The following is a 22,051-nucleotide window of genomic DNA, read 5'->3' as shown; positions in this document are numbered from 1 at the left end:
TAATGACTACTGGAATGTGTTGTGACTTTTGGTATGTTTCTTTATTTGTTGCGTAAAATATGTAGTATTCAAGTAAGCAGTGACAGCTGTGTTCTTTTGTTAAAGGGTAAACATTTCATTACTAAATTAGTAGTAATTACATTGCTATTTTTAATATATTTTATTTATTTTGCAGCTGACCATTAAGGCTCTCCATGTACATCCTGAATCAGGATTAGGTGGCCAAGAGTGCTATTTGCGTGTGTCCTTAATGCCATTGCGTCTTAATATTGACCAGGTAAAATGCATGAGGCTGTGATAGCTATACATATTAAGTTTCAAGAACATTTTTTGGGTTGGACTTAAATTTGTTGGAGTGTGTTACCATGGGAGTAAAAAATAAATAAATAAATCTGTTGCATATCAAACAGTTGACACTTTGTATAACAGCGTAAGCTTTTATCACTGATTATTTTATGCAACATATCTGCAATAGATTCACATTTTTTATAGTTCAGACATTGCATAAGCATTTTACAATTGCATATTTACTGATTGAGCAAACTCTTATTGCTGCAAGTATGGGATCTGATGATATATTCAGTTTATGTGAAGGGTAGATTCTCTTCAATGTGTAGTACGTTGTTTTTTATTTTATTTATTTTACATTTGTTAACCGGGTAGTGTCCGACTAGGCCATGGAGCCCATTTTCAGCGGAGACCCAGGGAGAAAAGCTCCACACACTCAGTTATTGTACAGATAGACAATAAAAAAGTCAATAAAATCATAAAATTAAACACCAACAATAATACACTTAATACAAGACCAATACATGTATATTCTAGTTGAGCAGACAGATAAAACTTAAGATGTTGCTAGCATCATTGATAGTGAAAATCAAATGAGTTAAATTGTTTGAGAGAAAGGGCTATAGTGTCATAGGTTGTAGCCGACTTAAAATGTCAGTGAACACTGCAAAGCTAGCATTCTAAAATGGGCTGGAGCAAGAAGGATAAAAGTTGCTATGAGAGGGGATGAGAAAAAGTTGATTGGGAGGGGTTTATTATCCAGGAGAGCAGCTGGAGCGCAACCACTTAGATTTGAGATGTTCTGTGGTTTTGGTTTTAAAGACAGAGTAGTTGGGAGTGTTTTGGATGTGTTGGGTGAGAGCATTCCAGGCCTTAGCTATTTTATTAGAGTAGAGGCAGTCACCATGGTAGTTGTGCGACTGAGTTTTTGTTAGCATCATTCTGTCAGAAGATTTAAGGGGCCTAGTATTGACTTGTGGTTTAACTAGGGAGGACAGTGAAGGGCATCGGTTGGGGTTGTGAATGATTTTTGTGTGCAAAGGTGAGATGGTTCAGTGTTAACAGGTTGGGAAGCTCGAGCCAGTTCAGTTGTTGGAGAGCAGAGCAGTGTTGAGATTTATGGGGATGATTGCTGGAAAATTTTGCAATTTTATTACAGCAGGATGCTAGGTTGTTAAGGTCAGTTTTGTGGAGGTTTGTGAATATGTGTGAACAGTAGAGTAAGGTGGATAGAAGTTGGGATCTAGCAGTGACTAGTCTGCCTTGGTTGTAAGGAAAGGTTTAGCACGGTAGAGAGTTCCAAGCTTGGCATAGACTTTTTTAATTGACACGGAAATGTGAATATCAAATTTCAGCCTGTCATCAATAGTAACACCCTAAGAGTTTGGTGTTATTTGTGGGTTCAATTGCAGTTCCATTGGTGGAATGAATTGTGATGGATGGAGAGTGGTTACTGGTTGATTTGTTTGTGAAGAAACATCAGTCTGGTCTTTTTGGGGTTTAGCATGAGATTGTGGTTAGATAGGTAGGTTTCTGTTTCCTGAAATGCTTTTTGTGTCTTATCTTGAAGTTCTGGGGCAGAGCAGATAAGAGATGTATTGTCTGCGTATTGTATGATTGTTGCAAGTTGGGTTGCTGAGTTTATATTATTGGTAAATAGGATAAAGAGGAGGGGGCCGAGTATGGATCCTTGGGGTACACCTGTGGACACTGGTGGCAGAGGACAGACTTTTTCTCCCATTTGGTGGCCTGATTACGGTCAGATAGGTAGCTTTTAAACCATGTAAGAGTGGATGAGCTGAGATGGTAGGTAGCAAGTATATTTAGGAGAAGCTGGTGGGACACAGTGTCAAATGCCTTTGACATGTCAAGGAAGATGGCTGAGACTAGGAGACTGTTGTTCAAGAGGTGATGAATGGTGTCGCTAAATGATACTAAGGCTGCATTAGTACTGTGCTTGGGCCTGAAACCATGCTGGGAGTGGTATAGTAGGCTGTTATTGATAAGGTGATTTTGGAGTTGTTGAATACATTTCTCTAGGATTTTAGCCAAGGGTGGGAGGATGGCAGTGGGACGATAGTTTGTGATTTCCCTAGAGGGGCCACCTAGAATTAGTAAAAATGTCTGGGAGTGTTTGGATTATTCTTTTCATCCTGGAGCAGTATTTTCCTGCATAAAATGACACTAAAATGTTGGTGGAATTTCAGGTTTTATGTACTGGCTTCACTGAAGCCCTGTTAATGATGATCTCTTTAAAATCTTTTACTAGACCCCCTGACGTTATGTACATGTGTGTGTGTCTCTCTCTCTCTCTCTCTACAGAAATTGACACACGCACATGGACACACACATACACACACACACACACACACACACACACACACACACAAACACACACACACACACACACACACACACACACACACACACACACACTCTGAGTAGATGATCATATCAAGCAAATATGTTGACAAACGCAGAAAATATTTAGTTTTAATTAAGATTTATTGATAATGTAAACATAACTTGAGAAAGTTTACCAACACAACTGTATCATACTGAAATAACTGTTAGATGGAGTCCTGTTGTATTGTTCTGTAGTACCAGGCAGAAAAGAGAGTTATGAATGTATTTCATAGAACCATGCTGTACCGTAGCTTAAGACATGCAAAGGAAAGCGCTAAAGTCCTGCGTTACATTACAGCAGATAGTTTGAATTATTAAAGTACTTCCGTGTTTCCATTCATTGTGACAGTTTTGGAATTCCATATTTTGTTTTAGTTGTAAAGCTGCATTTCTTAATTGGATGTCAAATATCTTTTCCTAAGAAGTAGATTGTAATGTTATAGTAATTGTGAATACATGCTGACAAAAGATTTGTTTTTGTTCATCATGCCTACCCAAATATTGCTGTTAGCATCATACTGCTGCTGCAAATGCCGCCCATTTTCCATCCTTTTTTTTTTAATCTGTCCTGTCTCATTTACCTTTAAACTAATCTGTTTCTATTACAAAGTGTCACTATCCTTTCTGTATAGTTAATTTTCTGTACATCACTAACGTATGCATTTATGATGTGATGTTCATATGTATCTCCAATGCTTCAGCTCTCTGCATCTTTCCTTGTCTTCTTCATTCCTCATTCTGCCTTCGATCTTGATAGCACTGTGTTGAGTATTGTCAGTTGGTTTAATGTCCCTTTCCTAATATGACATTCAAAACTTAGTGTAGTATTGTAATTGAAGTTTCACCAGCACCTTAGGTAATGGGAAATTACCTCTTTTTCACCAGAGTCCCACAATGCACCATTTGGTTGTGTTTTTCCAGTATCCTTTCATGCACATAATGATTTGATTATGACACTCGGTTAATTTTATTCTGTGCCTTTGGAATATTTTTTCTGACATACATATTGTCTCATGATTTCTTTCAGTGAAATGCGTATCTCACACTTTTAGCATTGAACTGTCACTGCCATTTGTATGTGCAGTTTTTCATGCTAGAGGTTGGCTTCCTATCATTAATTACATTTTCAGTCTGCATGTTAGTGTGCTGGGTTGACTGTGCTGAATAGGTGTAGATGTTATTCGTGTTTCACTGTTGCAGTCATTACATTTGAGTAATCTGCTTGCAGGTTGCCCTCAAGTCGGCTTGATTAACAAAGTCTTGGGTTCTGCGTTGGTTGCTGTCCGTTCTTCCATGACGTCAGGTCATCAGGGGTATAAAACATGCAGCCAACGCCATTACATCAGTCTGTCTTGCCGTGCAGTGCCCGAAGCAGAAGCAGTTCGCAAGTGCCAGTCGGCCGACTCCTGAAATTTTCGTTTTCGAGTTTCAGAAACAAAGTCTTCAACTAAAAGCTAAGTACCCCGTTGGGGAAACTTTTTCTTGCTCCTTCCCGATGTCAGTAAAAGTTAATAATTGCAATACTTGTGGAAAGCAAATACCTCATAAAGATTTTCATTCATACTGTATTCCTTGCCTAGGCCCTGACCACAACATACCTTGTTGTCGGTTTTGTGCTTTATTTAATCAGCACATTATCCGTCGTCGGTATATTTTTGCCTCTAAATATTTCAGTTCTCGGTTTAATTAGCCAGAAATATCGTCGATTAGCCATCTGACTACCGAAATTCCGAAAAAACACAAAGATAAAGACAGAGACAGGCCGCTGAGGTCCAAAACTGCCGACGACGCTTCTCCTAAGCCAGTCGCCAGTTCGCCTCTACTCAGTGAGGCGCTTTCACAGCCCCTGATACCCACTACTTCTTTTTCGCAGGCCTCTACCGAGACCCATTCGGAGTCCGGTATGCCATGCGATACTTCAGCTATGGAACCCACGGATGTCTCTACCTTGGATGGGTCTGGAGCCACTGTGCAGGCACTGGCTTCTGAGTGTGTATTCAGGCCTACAGACTTGCATATTAAATCGATGCTTCCTTCATTAATAAGGCCTAAATCTCGATCCATGTCTAAAAAACCGACGCCCAGGCCACATGCTCAGGCCTCTAAGCCTAACAAAAAATGATAAAAATGGCTGAAGATCTAATAACACTAATCAGGGGTAGTCAACCCCTCCCCCCCAAGAGGCCTAGGCCTGAGCTGGATTATGAATCTTCTGATCAGGATTCTGTTTTTTCTGATTCTTCTGATGACCTGGATTTGTCCTTACCTACTTATGAGGATTCTGATGCAGAAGACTCTATTCTCTCTGCTTCCCCTCCTGAGGATTTTTTTTGGGGGGAAACCTTACTTACTCCAAGGGAGCATTTTCACTGGGAAAGCCAGGAATTTTCTGATTCAAAAAGAGGCTTAGGGATTTCCTTCTCCTGCCTCAGCATAGGCCTTTGGCAATTCGTCCTGCACTAGACATTGTTGATGATGCTTTCTCTGACTCCAGTTTGGCTCCTGATTCTCTGCCTCCTGCTCCCAGTAAACCTGACAGATACTACAGGGTAACAAATGCAAAAAGTAACAAACAAGTGAAAACAAAAACCAGAAGACAAAATTACCCTGTACTTGTGAACGCCAAGGGAATTCTTGTATAGTCCACACTTGTAAATTCTCTACACTCAAATGGTTGCTGTAGACAAAATCCAGGATAAAATCAGTTATGTTAGATGCTAAATAAATGTCCACAAAGAGGTCCTATGCGACAAAATATCCATATGAATCAAGTAGTAAAGAAGATTTCTCCAAAAGCTTTATTGAACCAATAAATATACAAGAATTCCCTTGGCGTTCACAAGTACAGGGTAATTTTGTCTTCTGGTTTTTGTTTTCACAGATACTACAGGGTCCCTGAGTCCCATAAGTTCCTTTTCAAAAATCCTATTGCAGATCCAGAGACTATTGCACAGGGGCCCAAGGGCATTAAGGCTTCTACTGCTAAAAATCTTACCCCTTCTGATAGAGACTCCAGGTTGCTGGATAGATGGGGTAAAAAGGTTTATACTTCAGCAACCTTGGCAATCAGAGCTTTAAACTGCCAGTTTCATATGTTAAAATATCAGCAACATGTTATTGGACTACTTAAACAGAAAATGATGTTTATTCCCGACTGTGTGGAAAATAAAGACTTACAGGATTTTATGCATTCTGCTGAACAAGTTGGAAAACATACTTTGCAATGTGGTTTTGATTCTTTAGAGGCCTCTTGCAGGGCTGCTGTTACACTGGGTCTGTGCTTAGAAAGCATGCTTGGCTTAAGGAGCAATCTTTGCCTGACCATGTTAAAGCTAAATTGTTGGAAGCTCCTTTAAATCAGGACCACCTGTTTGGCAACAAGGCTGAAGAAGTTCTTAAAAAGATTTAAGATAAAGCTAAATCTATGCAAACTGTTAAATATTTTTTACAAGTTCAGCCTCCTAGATTTAGCAGACACTGGCCTTCTAAGAATTGTTCCTTTCCAGCCCCTTTCAGGTCTTCTCAAGCCAAACCCAGACACAGCAAAAACCCCAGGTTTCAGTCCCAGGGTACACACAGAACTAAGCAGTGGGGGGCCTCCACTTCCAAATCTGGGAATAATAAGACTCCCCCCTATGGTAAACTGTGTCAATGACTTCCTTTTAAAATTTCCAAGCACTTATCAACTGTGACTGCCCCTTTGGGGGGAAAGATTGCTCTTCATGCAAGGAATTGGAAACTCATTACCCAGGACAAATGGGTTTTAAATATAGTGTCCCAGGGATACAGATTTCATTTCCACACGTTGCCAACTCCAAGCGGGTGGCCGGACCTACCCCCAAATCAGTGGGTAGAGGCCCAAAAACAAATACTTTCTCTCTTAAGCATGGGGGCTATTCATCTGGTACCAGAAGAGGAAATGGGACAAGGTTTCTACTAGAGACTTTTCCTGGTACCCAGAAAAGGCAATTCATGGCATCCTATCCTGGACCTGTCTACTCTAAACACCTTTCTGGAGATTCCAAAATTCAAGATGCTGACTCTTCGCCAATTACTTCCTATGCTAGGCAAAGACGCCTGGTTGGCAACACTAGATGTAAAAGAAGCATACCTGCACATCCCAATCAGGGAATCTTGAAGAAAATACCTACGCTTCAAAGCAGGCTACACGCACTATCATTTCTCTGCACTGCACTTTGGCTTATCTACTGCGCCCAGGGTATTCACAAAGTGCCTAGCGCCAGTGATTGCATTTTGCAGACAAAGAAGTATTCAAATATACCCATATCTGGACGATTGTCTAATTCAGGCAGAAAGCCAGGACATACTTTTGAATCATCTGGCATTTGTAAAACGGGTTCTAACTTGTCTGGGGTACACCATAAAAGTAAAGAAATCACAACTGGTACCCTGTCAACAAATTACATTCCTGGGAGCAAGCTTGAATACAACTTCCCAGATGGTTTACCTCATGCCAGAAAAGCAAACTCATTTGACAACCTACTTCAAACAAGTGGCCGCAAAAACCCTGCTATCTGCAAGACAAATACTGCAAGCCTTGGGGTTCATGGCCTCCTGCATTCTTCTAATTCCATATGCAAGACTGCATATGAGGAAACTACAGTGGTATCTAAAAAGCCTATGTAGTCAACATTCTCACAGCCTAGAAACAATGAATGTTCTTCGTGTTTCATTGTTGCAGTCATTACAATTGGGTTATCCTGCTGGCAGGCTACCCTCAGTCGGCCTGAATTCCAAAGTCTAGGTACGGCGTCGGTTGCTGTTGCCTCTTCCCTGATGTCAGTGCACCAGGGGTATAAAAGATGCAGCCGACGCCATTTTCTTCAGTCTTTCTTGCTGAGTGGTGCCCGAAGCAAAAGCAGTTCGCAAGTGCCGGTCGGCCGACTCCTGAGATTTTCGTGTTCAAATTTCAGATCCGAAGTCTTCACTAAAAAGCTAAGTACTCCGTTGGAGAAACTTTTTTTCTTGCTCCAGACCGATGTTAATAATTGTATTTCTTGTGGGAAGCAAATACCTTATAAGGACTTTCATTCTTACTGTATTCCTTGCCTAAGCCCTGACCACGACGTTGCTAGTTGTCGGTTTTGTGCTAGATTTAACCAACGCACTATTAAGCGTCGGTACGATTTTGCATTTCACTATTTTGGCAGAAGATTTAGCTATACAATGTCGTCGGATAGCCTTCCGACTACCGGAATTCACAAGAAACTCAAAGAAAAGGACACGCATCCGAGATCCAAAACCGACATCGAGGCTTCTTCTAAGCCAGTCACCGGTTCTCAGTGAGGCGCCTGCGCAGCCCCTGACGACCGCTACTTTAGACTGGCAGGCCACTACCGACACCCACGTGGAGTCGACTAGGCCGCTGGAATCTCAAGGTATTGGACCTTCGGAGACTTTTCCCTCAGATGGGTCTGGAGCCATTGAGCAGGCATGGCATCGGCTTTGAGGGTGTTTTCAGACCTACTCAATTATATGTTAAAGCGACTTCAGCTTTTAAGGCAAAGACTAAAGCACCTTTAAAGACAAAGAAACAAGTACAACAGCCTCATAGACAAGCCTCCATGCCTAAAAAACAGATGCTCAAAATGGCCGAAGACCTAATTACTTTGATCAGGGGTTCCCATCCCCCTCCTGATGAGGCCTAGGCAAGAGACAGAATATGAATCTTCAGATCAGGTTTCCATTTCATCTGATTCCTCTTCTGATCAGGAATACTCTCTTCCTCCCTATGAGGATTCTGATGCTGAAGAATCTATCCCTTCAGCCTCTCCTCCTGAGGATTATTCTTTTAGGGAACTTTTACATACCATGAGGGAGCATTTACAGTGGGAAAGTCAAGATTATTCTGAATCTAAGAAAAGGCTCAGAGACTTCCTTTTACTACCACAACACAGGCCCCTAGCTATTCCACCTGTGTTAGACATTGTAGATGATGTATTTTCAGAGTCCAGTCTGACCCCTGACTCCTTACCTCCAGCGCCTGTTAAGCCGAACAGATACTACAGGGTTCCTGACTCTCATAAATTCCTTTTCAAAAACCCTGCTGCTGACCCAGAAACTGTCTCTCAGGGTCCCAAAGGGGTCAAGGCTTCCACTGCAAAAAAAACTACTCCCTCTGACAGGGATTCTAGGGCACTGGACAGATGGGGAGAAAAGATTTGCACTTCTGCTACTTTGGCTGTAAGGGCTTTAAGTTGTCAGTTTCATATGCTCAAATATCAGCAATATATTATGTCACTCCTTAAACAGAAAATGTTGAAAAATTCTGAATGTGCAGAAAACAAAGAAATGCAGGATTTATTGCATGTAGCTGAACAAGTTGGAAAGCATACTTTGCAATGTGGTTTTGATTCTCTGGAGGCCTCCTGCAGGGCCGCAGTTATGGGTTCTGTCATTAGGAGGCATGCTTGGTTAAAGGAACAAAATCTACTTGATCATGTTAAGGCAAAATTATTAGATGCTCCATTACAGCATGATGCTTTGTTTGGTGTTAAAGCAGAAGAGGTGTTAAAGAAAATGGAGGACAAAGCTAAATCTGTGCAAATAGTCAAGGATTTCTTACAGGTACAGCCACCAAGATTTAGCAGACACTGGCCTACAAAGAATTGATCCTTTCCAGTGTCAGACAGGCCACAAAGGGGCAGATCCCAGCCCCAAGGTTCGTACAGGTCTAAACAATTGGGTGCTTCTACCCCCAAAACTGGAGAAGACAAAACACAACCATACAGGAAACAGTCCCAATGACTTCCCCCTGCCTGCGCCATCTTCTGGCAGCACCTTTAGGGGGAAAGCTAGCACTTTTTTCTCAAAATTGGCACATAATAACCCAGGACAAATGGTTCTTAAACATAGTGTCACAAGGCTACAAGTTTCACTTCCATACCCTGCCAATGGCAAACGGTTGGCCAGACCTGCCAAAACATCAGTGGGCAGAGGCACAAAAACAAGTCTCATCCCTCATGGACATGAGGGCCATTCAACAAGTACCAGAGCAAGAGCAGGGACAATGATTCTATTCAAGACTGTTCTTGGTACCCAGAAACGACAAAGCCTGAAGACCAATACTGGACCTATCTATTCTAAACACATATCTGGATATTCCAGAATTCAAAATGATGACGCTACAGCAGCTTCTGCCCATGTTGGGCAAGAAGGCTTGGCTTGTGACTTTAGATCTAAAAGAGGCATACCTGCATGTCCCAATCAGACAAACACGCAGAAGATACCTCAGTTTCAAAGCTGGCTCAATGCACTACCAATTCTCTGCACTGCCCTTTGGCTTATCTACTGCACCCAGGGTCTTCACAAAGTGCCTAGCACCAGTAATTGCATTCTGCAGACAAAGAGGAATACAAATATATCCTTACTTGGATGACTGCCTCATTCAAGCAGAGAACAAGGACATTTTACTACAGCACCTAGTGTTTGTAAAGAGATTACTACCATGCCTAGGGTACACAGTCAATGAACAGAAATCAAAACTAGTACCCTCTCAAGAGATAATATTCCTGGGTGCAAGCTTAAATACAACTGCCCAGATGGCTTATCTCACGCCAGACAAACAAAGGCAACTGACTACCTATTTAAAAATGTTGGCAACAAAGGCCCAGTTATCTGCAAGAAAAATTCTGCAGGCTTTGGGCTTCATGGCATCCTGCATCCTACTAATTCTATATGCAAGTCTGCATATGAGGAAACTTGAATGGTACCTAAAAAGTGTTTGGACTCAACATTGCCACAGCCTGGAAACAATAGTTACTCTCATTCCCTGCCTGCAACAGGAGTTTCGATGGTGGGTGAAGGCCTGTCACCAGAACAAGGGACAGCCATTCACTCTACCCCCAGCCACACAGACATTAACAACGGATGCATCGGATTATGCCTGGGGAGCCCACATGGCAGGAAGATGTATTCAAGGCACATGATCCGCAAACCAAATGCATCTACATATCAATCAAAAAGAGATGCTAGCTGTTCAAAATTCCCTGACAGCCTTCAAGGACCTACTAAATCCGGGACAACTACTGATAAAGACAGACAATACCACGGTCATGTGGTATATAAACAAGCAGGGAGGCACTTGTTCTTACCCCCTTTGCAGACTGGCCATGACTTTGTGGGACACAGCACTGACTTACCAAGTACATCTGCAGGCACAATTCCTGCCAGGAAAGATAAATACTCTGACAGAAGAACTAAGCAGAAACCTCATGGATCCCCATGAGTGGAAATTGGATCCACAAGTCTTCAGCATGATGACAAGGAAATGGGGATGTCCGGACATAGATCTATTTGCCTCACCTCACAACTACCAACTAAAGAGATTCTGCACAAGGACTTATCACAGACAAGCATGGAAACTGGATGCCCTATCTTTCAGCTGTTAAAACGTAACAGTATATGCCTTTCCTCCTCTGCCTCTCCTCCCCAAGGTACTCCTAAAGGTCAGACAGGAGAAGCCAAAAATTATACTGATTGCCCCAGACTGGCCACGCCAGTAGTGGTATTCAATCCTAAGGAACTTGTCAAAATGCCCAGCCTGGACCTTACCTCAAGTGCCTCATCTACTGTCCCAGCAGAACAATCAGATCCTGCACAGCCAACTCAAGACCTTAAATCTGGCAGCATGGCAGATAATGTAGTCATACAAAACACACCTCTCACTAAAGCGGTGATGGATGTCATTTTGGAGGCCAGGAGGCCTAGTACTAGAAAATCCTATGCTGGAAAATGGAAGAGATTCTGTGCTTGGAACCAGGCACAAGGAATTGACACAGCTGTATCAAATATTCCTCAGATTTTGCAATACTTGACTGAGATGCTGGACAAAGGCCTATCCTTTTCATCTATAAAAATTCATGCCTCTGCCATTTCGGCTCATTACAATACAGAGCCACCTATCTTTTCTCATCCGTTATTAAGGCAGTACCTCAGAGGGGCCAAAAATTTAAGGACTCCAAGGAGATCACCAATACCTGCATGGGACCTCAATTATGTCTTAGAAAAACTCACCCTGCCTCCTCTTGAGCCAGCTGCTACAGCTGATATAAAGTTTTTATCTTGGAAAACAGCTCTGCTCCTAACAATAACTTCTGCAAGACGAGTCTCAGAGCTACAGGCACTCATGGCTGTGGAACCTTTTATCATTTTTTATCCAGACAGGGTTTCTCTGAGGACAAACCCGACATTTATGCCTAAGGTAGTGTCCAGCATGGCCCTTAACCAAACTATTCATCTGCCTACCTTTTATCCAAACCCACAGAATAAGGGGGAGAGAATTCTGCATTCTTTGGACATACACAGATAGCTACGCTTCTGTTTGAACAGAACCAAAGCTTTCAGAAAGACAGAGCAATTACTAGTGGCATATGCTGCAGGATCACAAGGAAAGGCTATCTCAAAGCAGACTATTTCAAAGTGGATAGGCCACTGCATTCGTTTCTGCTATTCACAACATGGCAAGCCAGTAACTAAGAGCGTTAGGCCACATTCAACCAGAGCAGCAACCACTTCAGCAGCCTTCCTCAGGGGAGTACCAACCAAAGATATTTTAGAGGCTGCTACTTGGAGTTCAGTGCACACCTTCACAAAGCACGATCACTTATCACTCTACTCTAAATCTAGGGCAGGCTTTGCCACTGCAGTTCTGCAGGGCTTAATAGCCGCTCCTAATGCTATTTAGCTCCAGCCTCCCAACCTTAGCTTTGGGATTCAACCCAATTGTAATGACTGCAACAATGAAACACGAAGAACATAGTACAGTTGTGTACACTTACCATAAATGTAGATGTTCGAGTGTATTCACTGTTGCAGTCCAGGTTACCCACTCGCCATCCCCATTTCTTTACTGGATCTTATCTGTACTTCTCTATACTATACAACGTATGTGGTGTATTTGCTTGTAGTTGAAGACAAAATATTTACTTTGGTGCATTTATGTTTTATTGGTATATTTTTAGCCTACCCTTTTGGAGGCATCTGGGGCAAGAAAAACTGAAGAAAACGGCGTCGGCTGCATCTTTTATACCCCTGGCACACTGAAATCAGGGAAGAGGCAACAGCAACCGACGCCAGACCTAGACTTTGGAATTCAGGCCGACTGAGGGGTAGCCCGCCAGCAGGATAACCCAATTGTAATGACTGTAACAGTGAATACACTCGAACATCTACATTTATGGTAAGTGCACACAACTGTACTTTCCTATCATACCTTACCTACGCCTAGAGTTCCTTTGGTGGGCAGAGGCCTGCCACCAAAACAAGGGACTACCTTTTAGACCACCCCGTGCCACCCAAACCCTAACAACAGATGCATCAGACTATGCATGGGGGGCTTACCTGGCAGGGCAGTGCATTCAGGGCAAATGGAACCCAAGTCAAATGCACCTGCATATCAATCAAAAAGAAATGTTAGCTGTACAGAATGCTCTGACAGCCTTCAAGGACTACATTCTTCCAGGACAACTAATGGTAAAGACGGACAACACCACAGTTATGTGGTACATAAACAAGCAGGGGGATACACACTCTTACCCCCTCTGCAGACTAGCCATGGCATTATGGAACACAGTCTTGAGCTACCAAGTGCACCTACAAGCTCAATTCCTGCCAGGAAAGTTAAATAAACTGGCAGACGGACTAAGCAGAAACCTTATGGACCCACACGAGTGGAAACTGGAACCAAGGATTTTCAACATATTGACAAGCAAATGGGGGAGCCCGGATATAGACCTGTTTGCCTTTCCACAGAACTACCAATTGGACAAATTTTGCACAAAGACTCCCCACAAACAAGCCTGGAAAATGGATGCTCTGTCCTTCAGCTGGAAAAACCTATCATTTTATGCCTTCCCCCCTCTTCCTCTGCTCTTTAAAGTGCTACTAAAAGTCAAACAGGACAAACCAAGGATGATTTTGATTGCTCCAGACTGGCCTCGCCAACACTGGTGCCCTCTCCTGGGCAGTGTGTCACGGTTATCTCCATGGCATCTGCCTCAGACTTCTTACCTGGTTTCTCAGCAGGAGAACCAGATTCTGCACCCTCGGTTTCCAACACTGAACCTTGCAGCCTGGCTAATTACTTAAATTCTCCCTTACCATCCCTCAGCAAACCTGTGATGAATGTCATCTTAGAGGCAAGGAGGCCTAGTACTAGAAAATCTTATGTTGAAAAATGGAAAAGATTTTGTGTCTGGAACCAATCTCAAGGGATGAGCATGGCAGCGCCCAATTTACCTCAGATTTTACAATACTTAACTGAGATGCTTCACAAGGGCCTGTCTTTTTCCTCCATTAAAATCCATGCCTCAGCCATTTCAGCTCAGAAACTCCTCTCTTCTCTCATCCACTGCTCAAGCAGTACCTCAGAGGGGCCAAAAATTTGAAACCACCCAGGAGAGCTCCAATCCCAGCTTGGGACTTTAACTTTGTATTGGAGAAACTCACTCTCCCTCCTTTCGAGCCAGCTGCTACTGCAGACTTAAAATTTCTTTCTTGGAAAACAGCTTTACTTTTAGCAATCACTTCAGCTGGAAGGGTATCTGAATTACAGGCCCTTATGACAGTGGAGCCCTTTCATCATCTTTCATGTAGACAGGGTATCACTCAGGACCAATCCATCCTTCATGCCCAAGGTGGTATCCAGTGTGGCTCTAAATCAGTCCATTCATTTGCCAACCTTCTTTCCCAATCCACAGAATAAAGGGGAACGGATTCTGCATTCCTTGGATGTGCACAGACAACTTAGATTCTACTTGGACAGGACTAAACCTCAAAGAAAATCTGAACAACTGCTGGTTGCATTTGCTGCAGGAGAAGAGGAGAAGGCTATTTCAAAACAAACCATTTCTAAATGGATAAGCCATTGCATTCATTTCTGCTATAAGCACCATGGAAAACCTATCCCCCAGGGGATCAGACCTCACTCCACCAGGGCTGCATCTACTTCTACAGCCTTTCTCAGAGAGGCATTCCTACCAGGGACATCCTAGAAGCTGCTACCTGGAGTTCTGTACATACTTTCACCAAGCATTACCATTTGCCAGTTTTCTCTAAATCCAGAGCTGGCTTTGCCACTGCAATCTTGCAGGGCCTTATAGCTGCTCCTAATGCTATCTAAATTCCTTCTCCCAACCATAGCTTTGGCAATCTACCCAAATGTAATGACTGCAACATTGAAACATGAAGAACATAGTACAGTTGTGTACATTTACCATAAATGTAGATGTTCGAGTGTATTCACTGTTGCAGTCCTGGTTACCCTCCTTCCCTCTAACTTCTTTTGGCTATACCTCTGCTTTCCTATACTATGCTTAAAAGCCTTTTTGGTGTATTTGCTTTTTTTTGTTGGAGGTATACTTTTGTATTTTTATGTTTAATTGCTCCCCATTAGGGGGGCACCTGACATCTGGGGCAAGAAAAACTGATGTAATGGCGTTGACTGCATGCTTTATACCCCTGATGACCTGACGTCATGGAAGAAGGAACAGCAACCGAGGCAGGACCCAAGACTTTGTTAATCAGGCCGACTGAGGGCAACCTGCAAGCAGATTACCTAAATGTAATGACTGCAACAGTGAATACACTCGAACATCTACATTTATGGTAAGTGTACACAACTGTACTTTCCAGCACCAGATCCTGTTATATCCACTAGTACTGTTGTGAAATGTATCCAACTAATGGTTTGGTATTTCCTCTGCCTTCTCACAGTTAATTGTTACTCCCCTGCTTTACCAGTTTGGTTTCCAGACCCATACCTTCAAGTTTTTCTGCCATATTTCTGTATCAAAAGGCCTTGCTGGTACACATCCATCTTGTGCGGGTCTATATTATATAAACGAAGCATTAAAATGTCGACTTACCTTTGATCGACCCCCTATTTCTCAAAACTGCACAACATCGAACCCTCAAATCATCGATTTCTTTCCAAGGGAAAGAAATTGGTAGCCCAAACACACACACCGCATTACAGCAAACACTATTAAAGTGGGGGGCTTTGCTCCCACACCTCCCAGTGAGGAGGCTGTGCCCCCCCACCCCCAACTAAATATGCTTACTCCGAGATCGCACTACAGTCGGGAAAAGGACAGATTTAAAAGAACAGCCAACCGATTTCTTTCCCTTGGAAAGTAGTAGCTTGTCTAGTTTGTGGACCTGTCTTTAAACAAGGGAGCACTTTTCTGCCCTTCTCCCCAGTCCATAAGAGTTGAGACAGTTTTGCCAGCTCTTAACTCATTATTTGCAAGTTCTGTCAGCATCAGCAGGTAGAGTGTAACATGTTCAACCCTTAGTGCCATAGTTATATTTTTACTTTGGCTCTGTTATCTCTTGACAAACTCATGATCTCACAATGTTAGGAACACTAATGCATGCACATTTCCCAGCTACAGTGAACACTGCTTGGGGGTTGCATTTCACTGTCCTTTAGTGCTTTCTTACAGTGACACGCAGTGACTGCTATGGATCACTTTTGCAGTGGACAAGACTGCCTTTTTTGCCCCATGCTGGCAGAGCTGGCAGCAGACACTCACTTTCACTCTCTGTGGTCAGCTGCTGCAGTACTCCAGGTCACTAGTTGACCTCAGTCAGAGTTTTGTCCGTCTGCAGCATGGTGCTAGTTTTGTAGTCATCTTTCCAAACTTCCAGTTGATAAGTAACTATAAATGTTCTGTTTTTCCAGAGAAAAATGGGGTTTGTAAAGTGTTTATGAGTAATTGTGTAATGGCATCATTAGTGACATATGTTAAGTGTGGCTATGGTACACAGATTAGCCTTAAACGTTCATATACACTGTGTCTTTTGGGTGTGGATGCTGTGTGATACTGATAACTCTGAACAGTTCTGTGTTCATAAAAACTAATAAAATGTGAAGTTTTAAAGCCTTACAAGCACATTTACGTCTAAAACAATTGGAGAATATGGCAAGAAAGGAGGCTTAATGATGTCCCCAAAGGGTCAGATAAAGCTAATGAACTGGGCAAGAAAGTTAAAAAAGGTTCTTTTAAGATAGTAGAGAAAAGTAAGGAGCATGGGGTTGGGGCAGAAAGGAGTAGAAACTGAGGAAGTCGAGTATAACAATCCTCCCTTTACTTCAGACTTCAGTGGTGATGTACTTTCAGAGGATTCCAGAACAGAGATAACAAAGACTAAAACATAGATCTCCCCAATGTCAATCATTGGAAAGAGTACAAAGGATTAGTCTAGATAAAATCACTTTAGCTAGCAGATTTGGGAGACTCTCTCTCTCTCTCTCTTGATGCCCTCCCTGTAGGAGGAATAAGGATGCCTAGTTGAAGTTTCAAGTAGTTTATTCAGTTGAGTAGGTAGATGGAGGAGTGTTTTTGTTTTTAATACTTTACATTCAACAGGTCAGTTATTTAAAGGCAGTTGCAGACAATGGTAGGAGGGTCCCAGGAAGCTGATTGAAGGAAAATCTGGGAGATAGAAAAACAAAGAGCCAGTCCCGAAGCTTAGAGGGTAGTCTCTTATTTAAATATTCCTGAAAGACCCATGAGGTTTTAACAGCTCAGCAGCCTATGGAATCTCATTCTTAAAAGGCTTATTTATTTGTTTATTTATTTATTATTTTTTAACAAACAGAGCATGACAACACAACATGAACTACCACTATAGAACTGTATTTAAGAAAATGCTTTCATCTGAGCTTCATTGGGTCAGTTTAATAAAGTGATTTACACTTTAATCATTGAAAATGCCTACTTTTATGAGGCTTTTCTTTTTCTTCTTTCGGCTTTTCCCGGTTAGGGGTCTCCACAGCTGATCATCTGTCTGCTCATGATTGGCAGTGGAGTTTTATGGTGCTGAGTTGCCAGCCTGCACACTAACACGTAGGGCCAATTTAGAGTGTCCAGTCCACCTACTGCATGTCTTTGGGATGTGGGAGGAAACCGGAGCACTCGGAGGAAACCCATGCGACCACAGGGAGGACATGCAGACTCTGCACAGAAAGCACCCCAGCTGAGAATCGAACTGGAGAACCTCTTGCTGTGAGGCGGCAACGCTAACCGCTGCACCACCATGTCCGCCCTCTTTTATGAGGCTTTTACCAGACTTTATTAGCCTGTTGTGTATCACATTTAATATGAGAGGATATGTCTCCCTTTGTGGGGCTAATATTTCTTGAAGCAAATTATAGAAAGCTTTATTACAGAACTTTTTCCATTCTGACCTGTCCTTATCAATGCTTATATCACATGTAATATGAGAGGCTGTGCCTACTTTTATGGGGCTCATAGCTCCTGAAATATTCTATGAAAGACTAATCTTCTCTTGTTCGGCAATAAAGGTTTACAAAACAGTGCAAGAAGCTTCTCTGTGTGGAAGTTTTTCAATTCCTGTATGTCTAGTTAATCAATATATATGTTAAAAAGTAGAAAAAAATCAGAAAATGGTACAAGTTGTGAACCTAAAAATGTCTTAACTCAAAAAATTAAAACTTATTTTTAAATAGTATTAATGTTATCCAGAATTATCAGAAGTAATCCAGGCAGGGTAGACAGTCTGTGTCCAGTCAAAAATTGTTTATTAAGAACACAGACAAGTGATCCAAACAAAACAAAAAATAAACAGAATGATACTTTCATCTCAAAACTTTCTGACTAATATACCTTTTTTTAGGTATGGGAGTGGTTTAGTTAGTTGTAAAACAAAATGCAATGATATACATGTTGACATTCAAATCCCTTCCTCCATCCTTATCAGTGTGATGTTCGAGCTGGTAGTGCCCTACTTACTAAATGTTCTATTCATTTAAACCTTGTGCACTTTAAATAAAATTAATGATGATGTGGTACTTTTTAAATGGATTATTGTTAAACAAACTGTGTGAGTGTATCAAAGACATTATAATATATGATTGGAAATATTTAAACATTAGACCATTTGGCAATCAAAAAATATATATTTTGGCATCTAGAAAAAATACATTGTTCAAAACATAATTTATTTCTTAAATTATTGTTAACAAAGATTGGTTCCCTTCCTGTAGACTTATTCAGGTCTTTGTACAAGAACCCTAAAAATATATATCTGAGAAATCTACTAAAACTAACCAATATGTATATTAAAAACAGTAAACCAAAATTAAAACAAGAATGCAACCGTATATGTACATTTAATGAGTAAGTTAAATCAGGAAAGTATATCAACTTAGTGATGGCCAGTGTGGGATAGTAAAAAATAGTGTCCTTATGAAGGTAGTGAATATTCCTTATAAAATAACACTAAAATCAATACTTAAAGACAGTGAAAAATAAAATAAAATTAGTCCTGTAAACAATGTGGTAATTAAGTTCTAGTACACTTTTAAGTGAATAGTAGTTTGTTAGTTCAGCAGCAAAGGTTTACAGTGCCTGCTTATAAGAGGCATATATACATGAGTAATGTGACCAGTCTCTGTTCTTCTTCCTGATAAAGATAGATCATTTTTATATGCGGTGTTTGTAGTCACTTAGAGCTACACTAGTTGACTTCCGTTTTTTTGAACAAGACATGCATACAGAGAAATAGCTTACAGTGGAAACAAGTCACAATGCTCATTTTTACAGAGTTCATGGATGTGCTCAAGTAGGAGGAAACATGTAAGTAAAATTTGAGACCTCAGAACCTTTTGATTTGGCTTTCTGTGCCCATGGAATAAAAATCCACTAGGTGGTGAATTGCAGTGTATAAAAATTGTTAATGGAGATAAGAATCTCAGATCTTCTTTCAGCGTAGGCAAACTGTGCCTATGATAAGAAAACAGCAGTATGAGGTGGCACCCTGAGATAACAATTTTCATTGTATCTCACATTACAGAAATGTTATCAAATCCAGGCCAGGTGATGAGAATATTTATACCTGCTTGCTGTGGGGTAACTATGATAAGCGGTACAATGCCCCTGGTCTCAATATGGTTCTATGGTGTTCCATTTTGGGGTCTTCACTATCAAGCCTCTTCTTGGGTCTGACAGTGAGGGCTCTTCTGTTCAGATTCTTCCTGTCTTTCGATTACAGGTGGTGAAGTCAGGGCATTTTTGTTCAGATTCTTCCCCTCTCCAGCTTCCAGGTGATTAAGTCAGTGTAAAAGAGGGGTAGTTAACTCTGTGCCTGACAAGATAAAGGGATGGAAACTGGGAGGGATCAGGTGGAAGGGCAGTTAACAAATCTCCTGAGAGAGGGGTTGGTTCCATGGGGCCCAGGATTGGGATTAGATGATGCAAGAGGCTGATGTAGTCAGTATGGGTGTGGGCTGTCAGTTATACCTGGAGACTAGTGTTTGGCCCCCCTTTTCACTACTGACAACAAAAGGAAAGCCCAAGTCCCAAATGAGTAGTAGAAAACATTTTCAAGTAATGGAAGGTTGCTGTTTAAGTTTGTGACTTCATGGGGATAGGATTTTGATTCCTTTTAAATACCAGTTATCTGTGGATGTGCTTTGAGTTTTGCAGGAGGCCAGAAAACCACTGCTAGAAAATCCTATGTGGCTAAATGGAAGACATTTTCTATTTGATGTCAGAGTGACCTGGCCCCTTTTCTGGGGGGGTATTCCTATAGTCCTTTCTTACTTTTGTGAACTGCTTACTTCTGGTCTAGCATATTCATCTGTCAAAGCTCATTTGTCAGCCATTTCTGCTTGTCTGCCTTTGAATCCACTCTTGCTTTTTATTTTGAAATAAAACAATTTTTGAGAGACGTTCTTCATATTAGGCCCCTAAGAAAGCATATTTGTCTTCCTTGGGACCTTAATTTTGTCCTTAATACATTAATTAAATTTCCCTTTGAGCTTACAGTTTCCTCTTCCTTGCTGCACTATACTTGGAAAACAGTGCAGTCGGTGGCTTAATTCTGCCAAGAGGGTTTCTGAACTTTAGGCACTCATGGCAGTTCCACCTATTTTTTTTTGTTTGTTTTGTTTTTTTCCATAAAGACAGGGTCTGTCTTCATACTAATCCTTCTTTTATGCCCAATTTGTCTTTGAACCAAGCAATTCATCTGCCTTCATTTTTTTCCATCTCCACAGAGTGCTACTGAGAGGATTTCTTCATGCCTTGAATTTGCATAGACAGCTTGGGTATTACCTGGATAAGACAAAAGATACCAGGAAATCTGTGCTGCTTTCTGTTTCTTTTTATACCAGGAAATTGAGTTTGGCTGTCTCTAAGCAAACCATCACTTCCTGGATCTCTAAGGCCATTTCTTTTTGTTATTCTTTTCATGGCAAGCAGCTTTCTTCTTTTGTTTGTGTTCATTCTGTTTGTGTTCATTCTACCAGGGCAATGTTTCTTCTGGTGCCTTTTTCAAGGATGAGGATACTAGATTAATTTTGGGAGCTACTACTGAGTCTTCTCTACACACCTTTACTAAACATTACAAGTTGGAAGGATTTTCTAGGGCCAGACGGGTTATGTCTGGGCCATCCTTCATGGGTTCTTTGTGGCTTCCTCTTCCCATCCTCTCTAGTAGTTTTTTATTCTTCCAGATATAAAGAGTACTGCAATAGTGATAATGAAAGATGTAGTACAGTTGTGTAACAGCTTAGCATAACAGATGTCCTACTTTTCACTGTTGCAGTATTCTGTCCCTCCATCCTTCCTTCCCACTGTTATTTTTTGTCGTCTTCCTTCTGAACAAGTGGAGTTTCTTACTTTCTTTTCTTCTTAGTTTTCTTGTTCCCTTCTTGGATGTATCTGATTTTGCTTCTCCTCTTGGGTTGCTCTGGTTCTTCTGGGACAGTTAATTTCTGACGATTAGGTGCTCATACATTGCATACGTACCTTATGCCTTGGACATAGGACTTATGGAGCCTGGAAGGTATAAAGGCTTTGGTATGCTGGCAGGGCGTTTAGTTGTCCTCAGTAGGATATCCCAGATGTAAAGAGTACTACAACAGTAAAAAGTAGGACTTCTACAGTTTTGGTAAATTCTTACACAACTGTACTTTCTATAGAGGAGCACTTTGTTTTTGCCTGGCTGTCCTTATCATCTCTTCCTGACTGTGCAGAATGCCTCAGATATTGCCCTGCCCCTTATAAAATGTGTGATTTTCTGGTAGATAACTGGGAATTACAGTCAGTAATGCCAGACATTTAAATGTCATACTTCTTATTGTTCAGAAAATGTTTGTTGATACAAACCATGTTCTGTTAACTTTTTAAAAGGTTTTCTGATTTTGATCCGTTGTCCAGCCTACTCATTATTTTTGGGTTTATCATGAATTTTTATGCAAATAATTTGAGAGGTGTACTGCTTAGTCTGCTTGACAAGCTCTAAGTGCATTACTGGCTTTCTGAGCTTCTACACTTTCTGAAGCTCCATGAACTATTAAACATTT

General features: G+C 41.4%; 1 protein-coding gene across 1 annotated transcript in view; it reads left to right on the top strand.

The window, feature by feature from the left end:
* ATG2A (autophagy related 2A) overlaps positions 1-22,051 on the top strand; it is a 2,853,001-nt gene that overhangs the window by 2,523,253 nt on the left and 307,697 nt on the right. The window contains exon 34 of the mRNA XM_044075772.1: positions 176-277. Within this exon, the coding sequence (XP_043931707.1) occupies positions 176-277 (102 nt within the window). The remainder of the gene's footprint in view (positions 1-175; positions 278-22,051) is intronic.

This window comes from Protopterus annectens, chromosome 6.part1, assembly GCF_019279795.1.
Source record: "Protopterus annectens isolate FY-2018-M chromosome 6.part1, PAN1.0, whole genome shotgun sequence".
In the NCBI taxonomy this organism is placed as follows: domain Eukaryota; kingdom Metazoa; phylum Chordata; order Ceratodontiformes; family Protopteridae; genus Protopterus; species Protopterus annectens.
The sequence above is the reverse complement of the archived record's forward strand: the minus strand, read 5'-3'. Positions and strand labels throughout refer to the sequence as shown.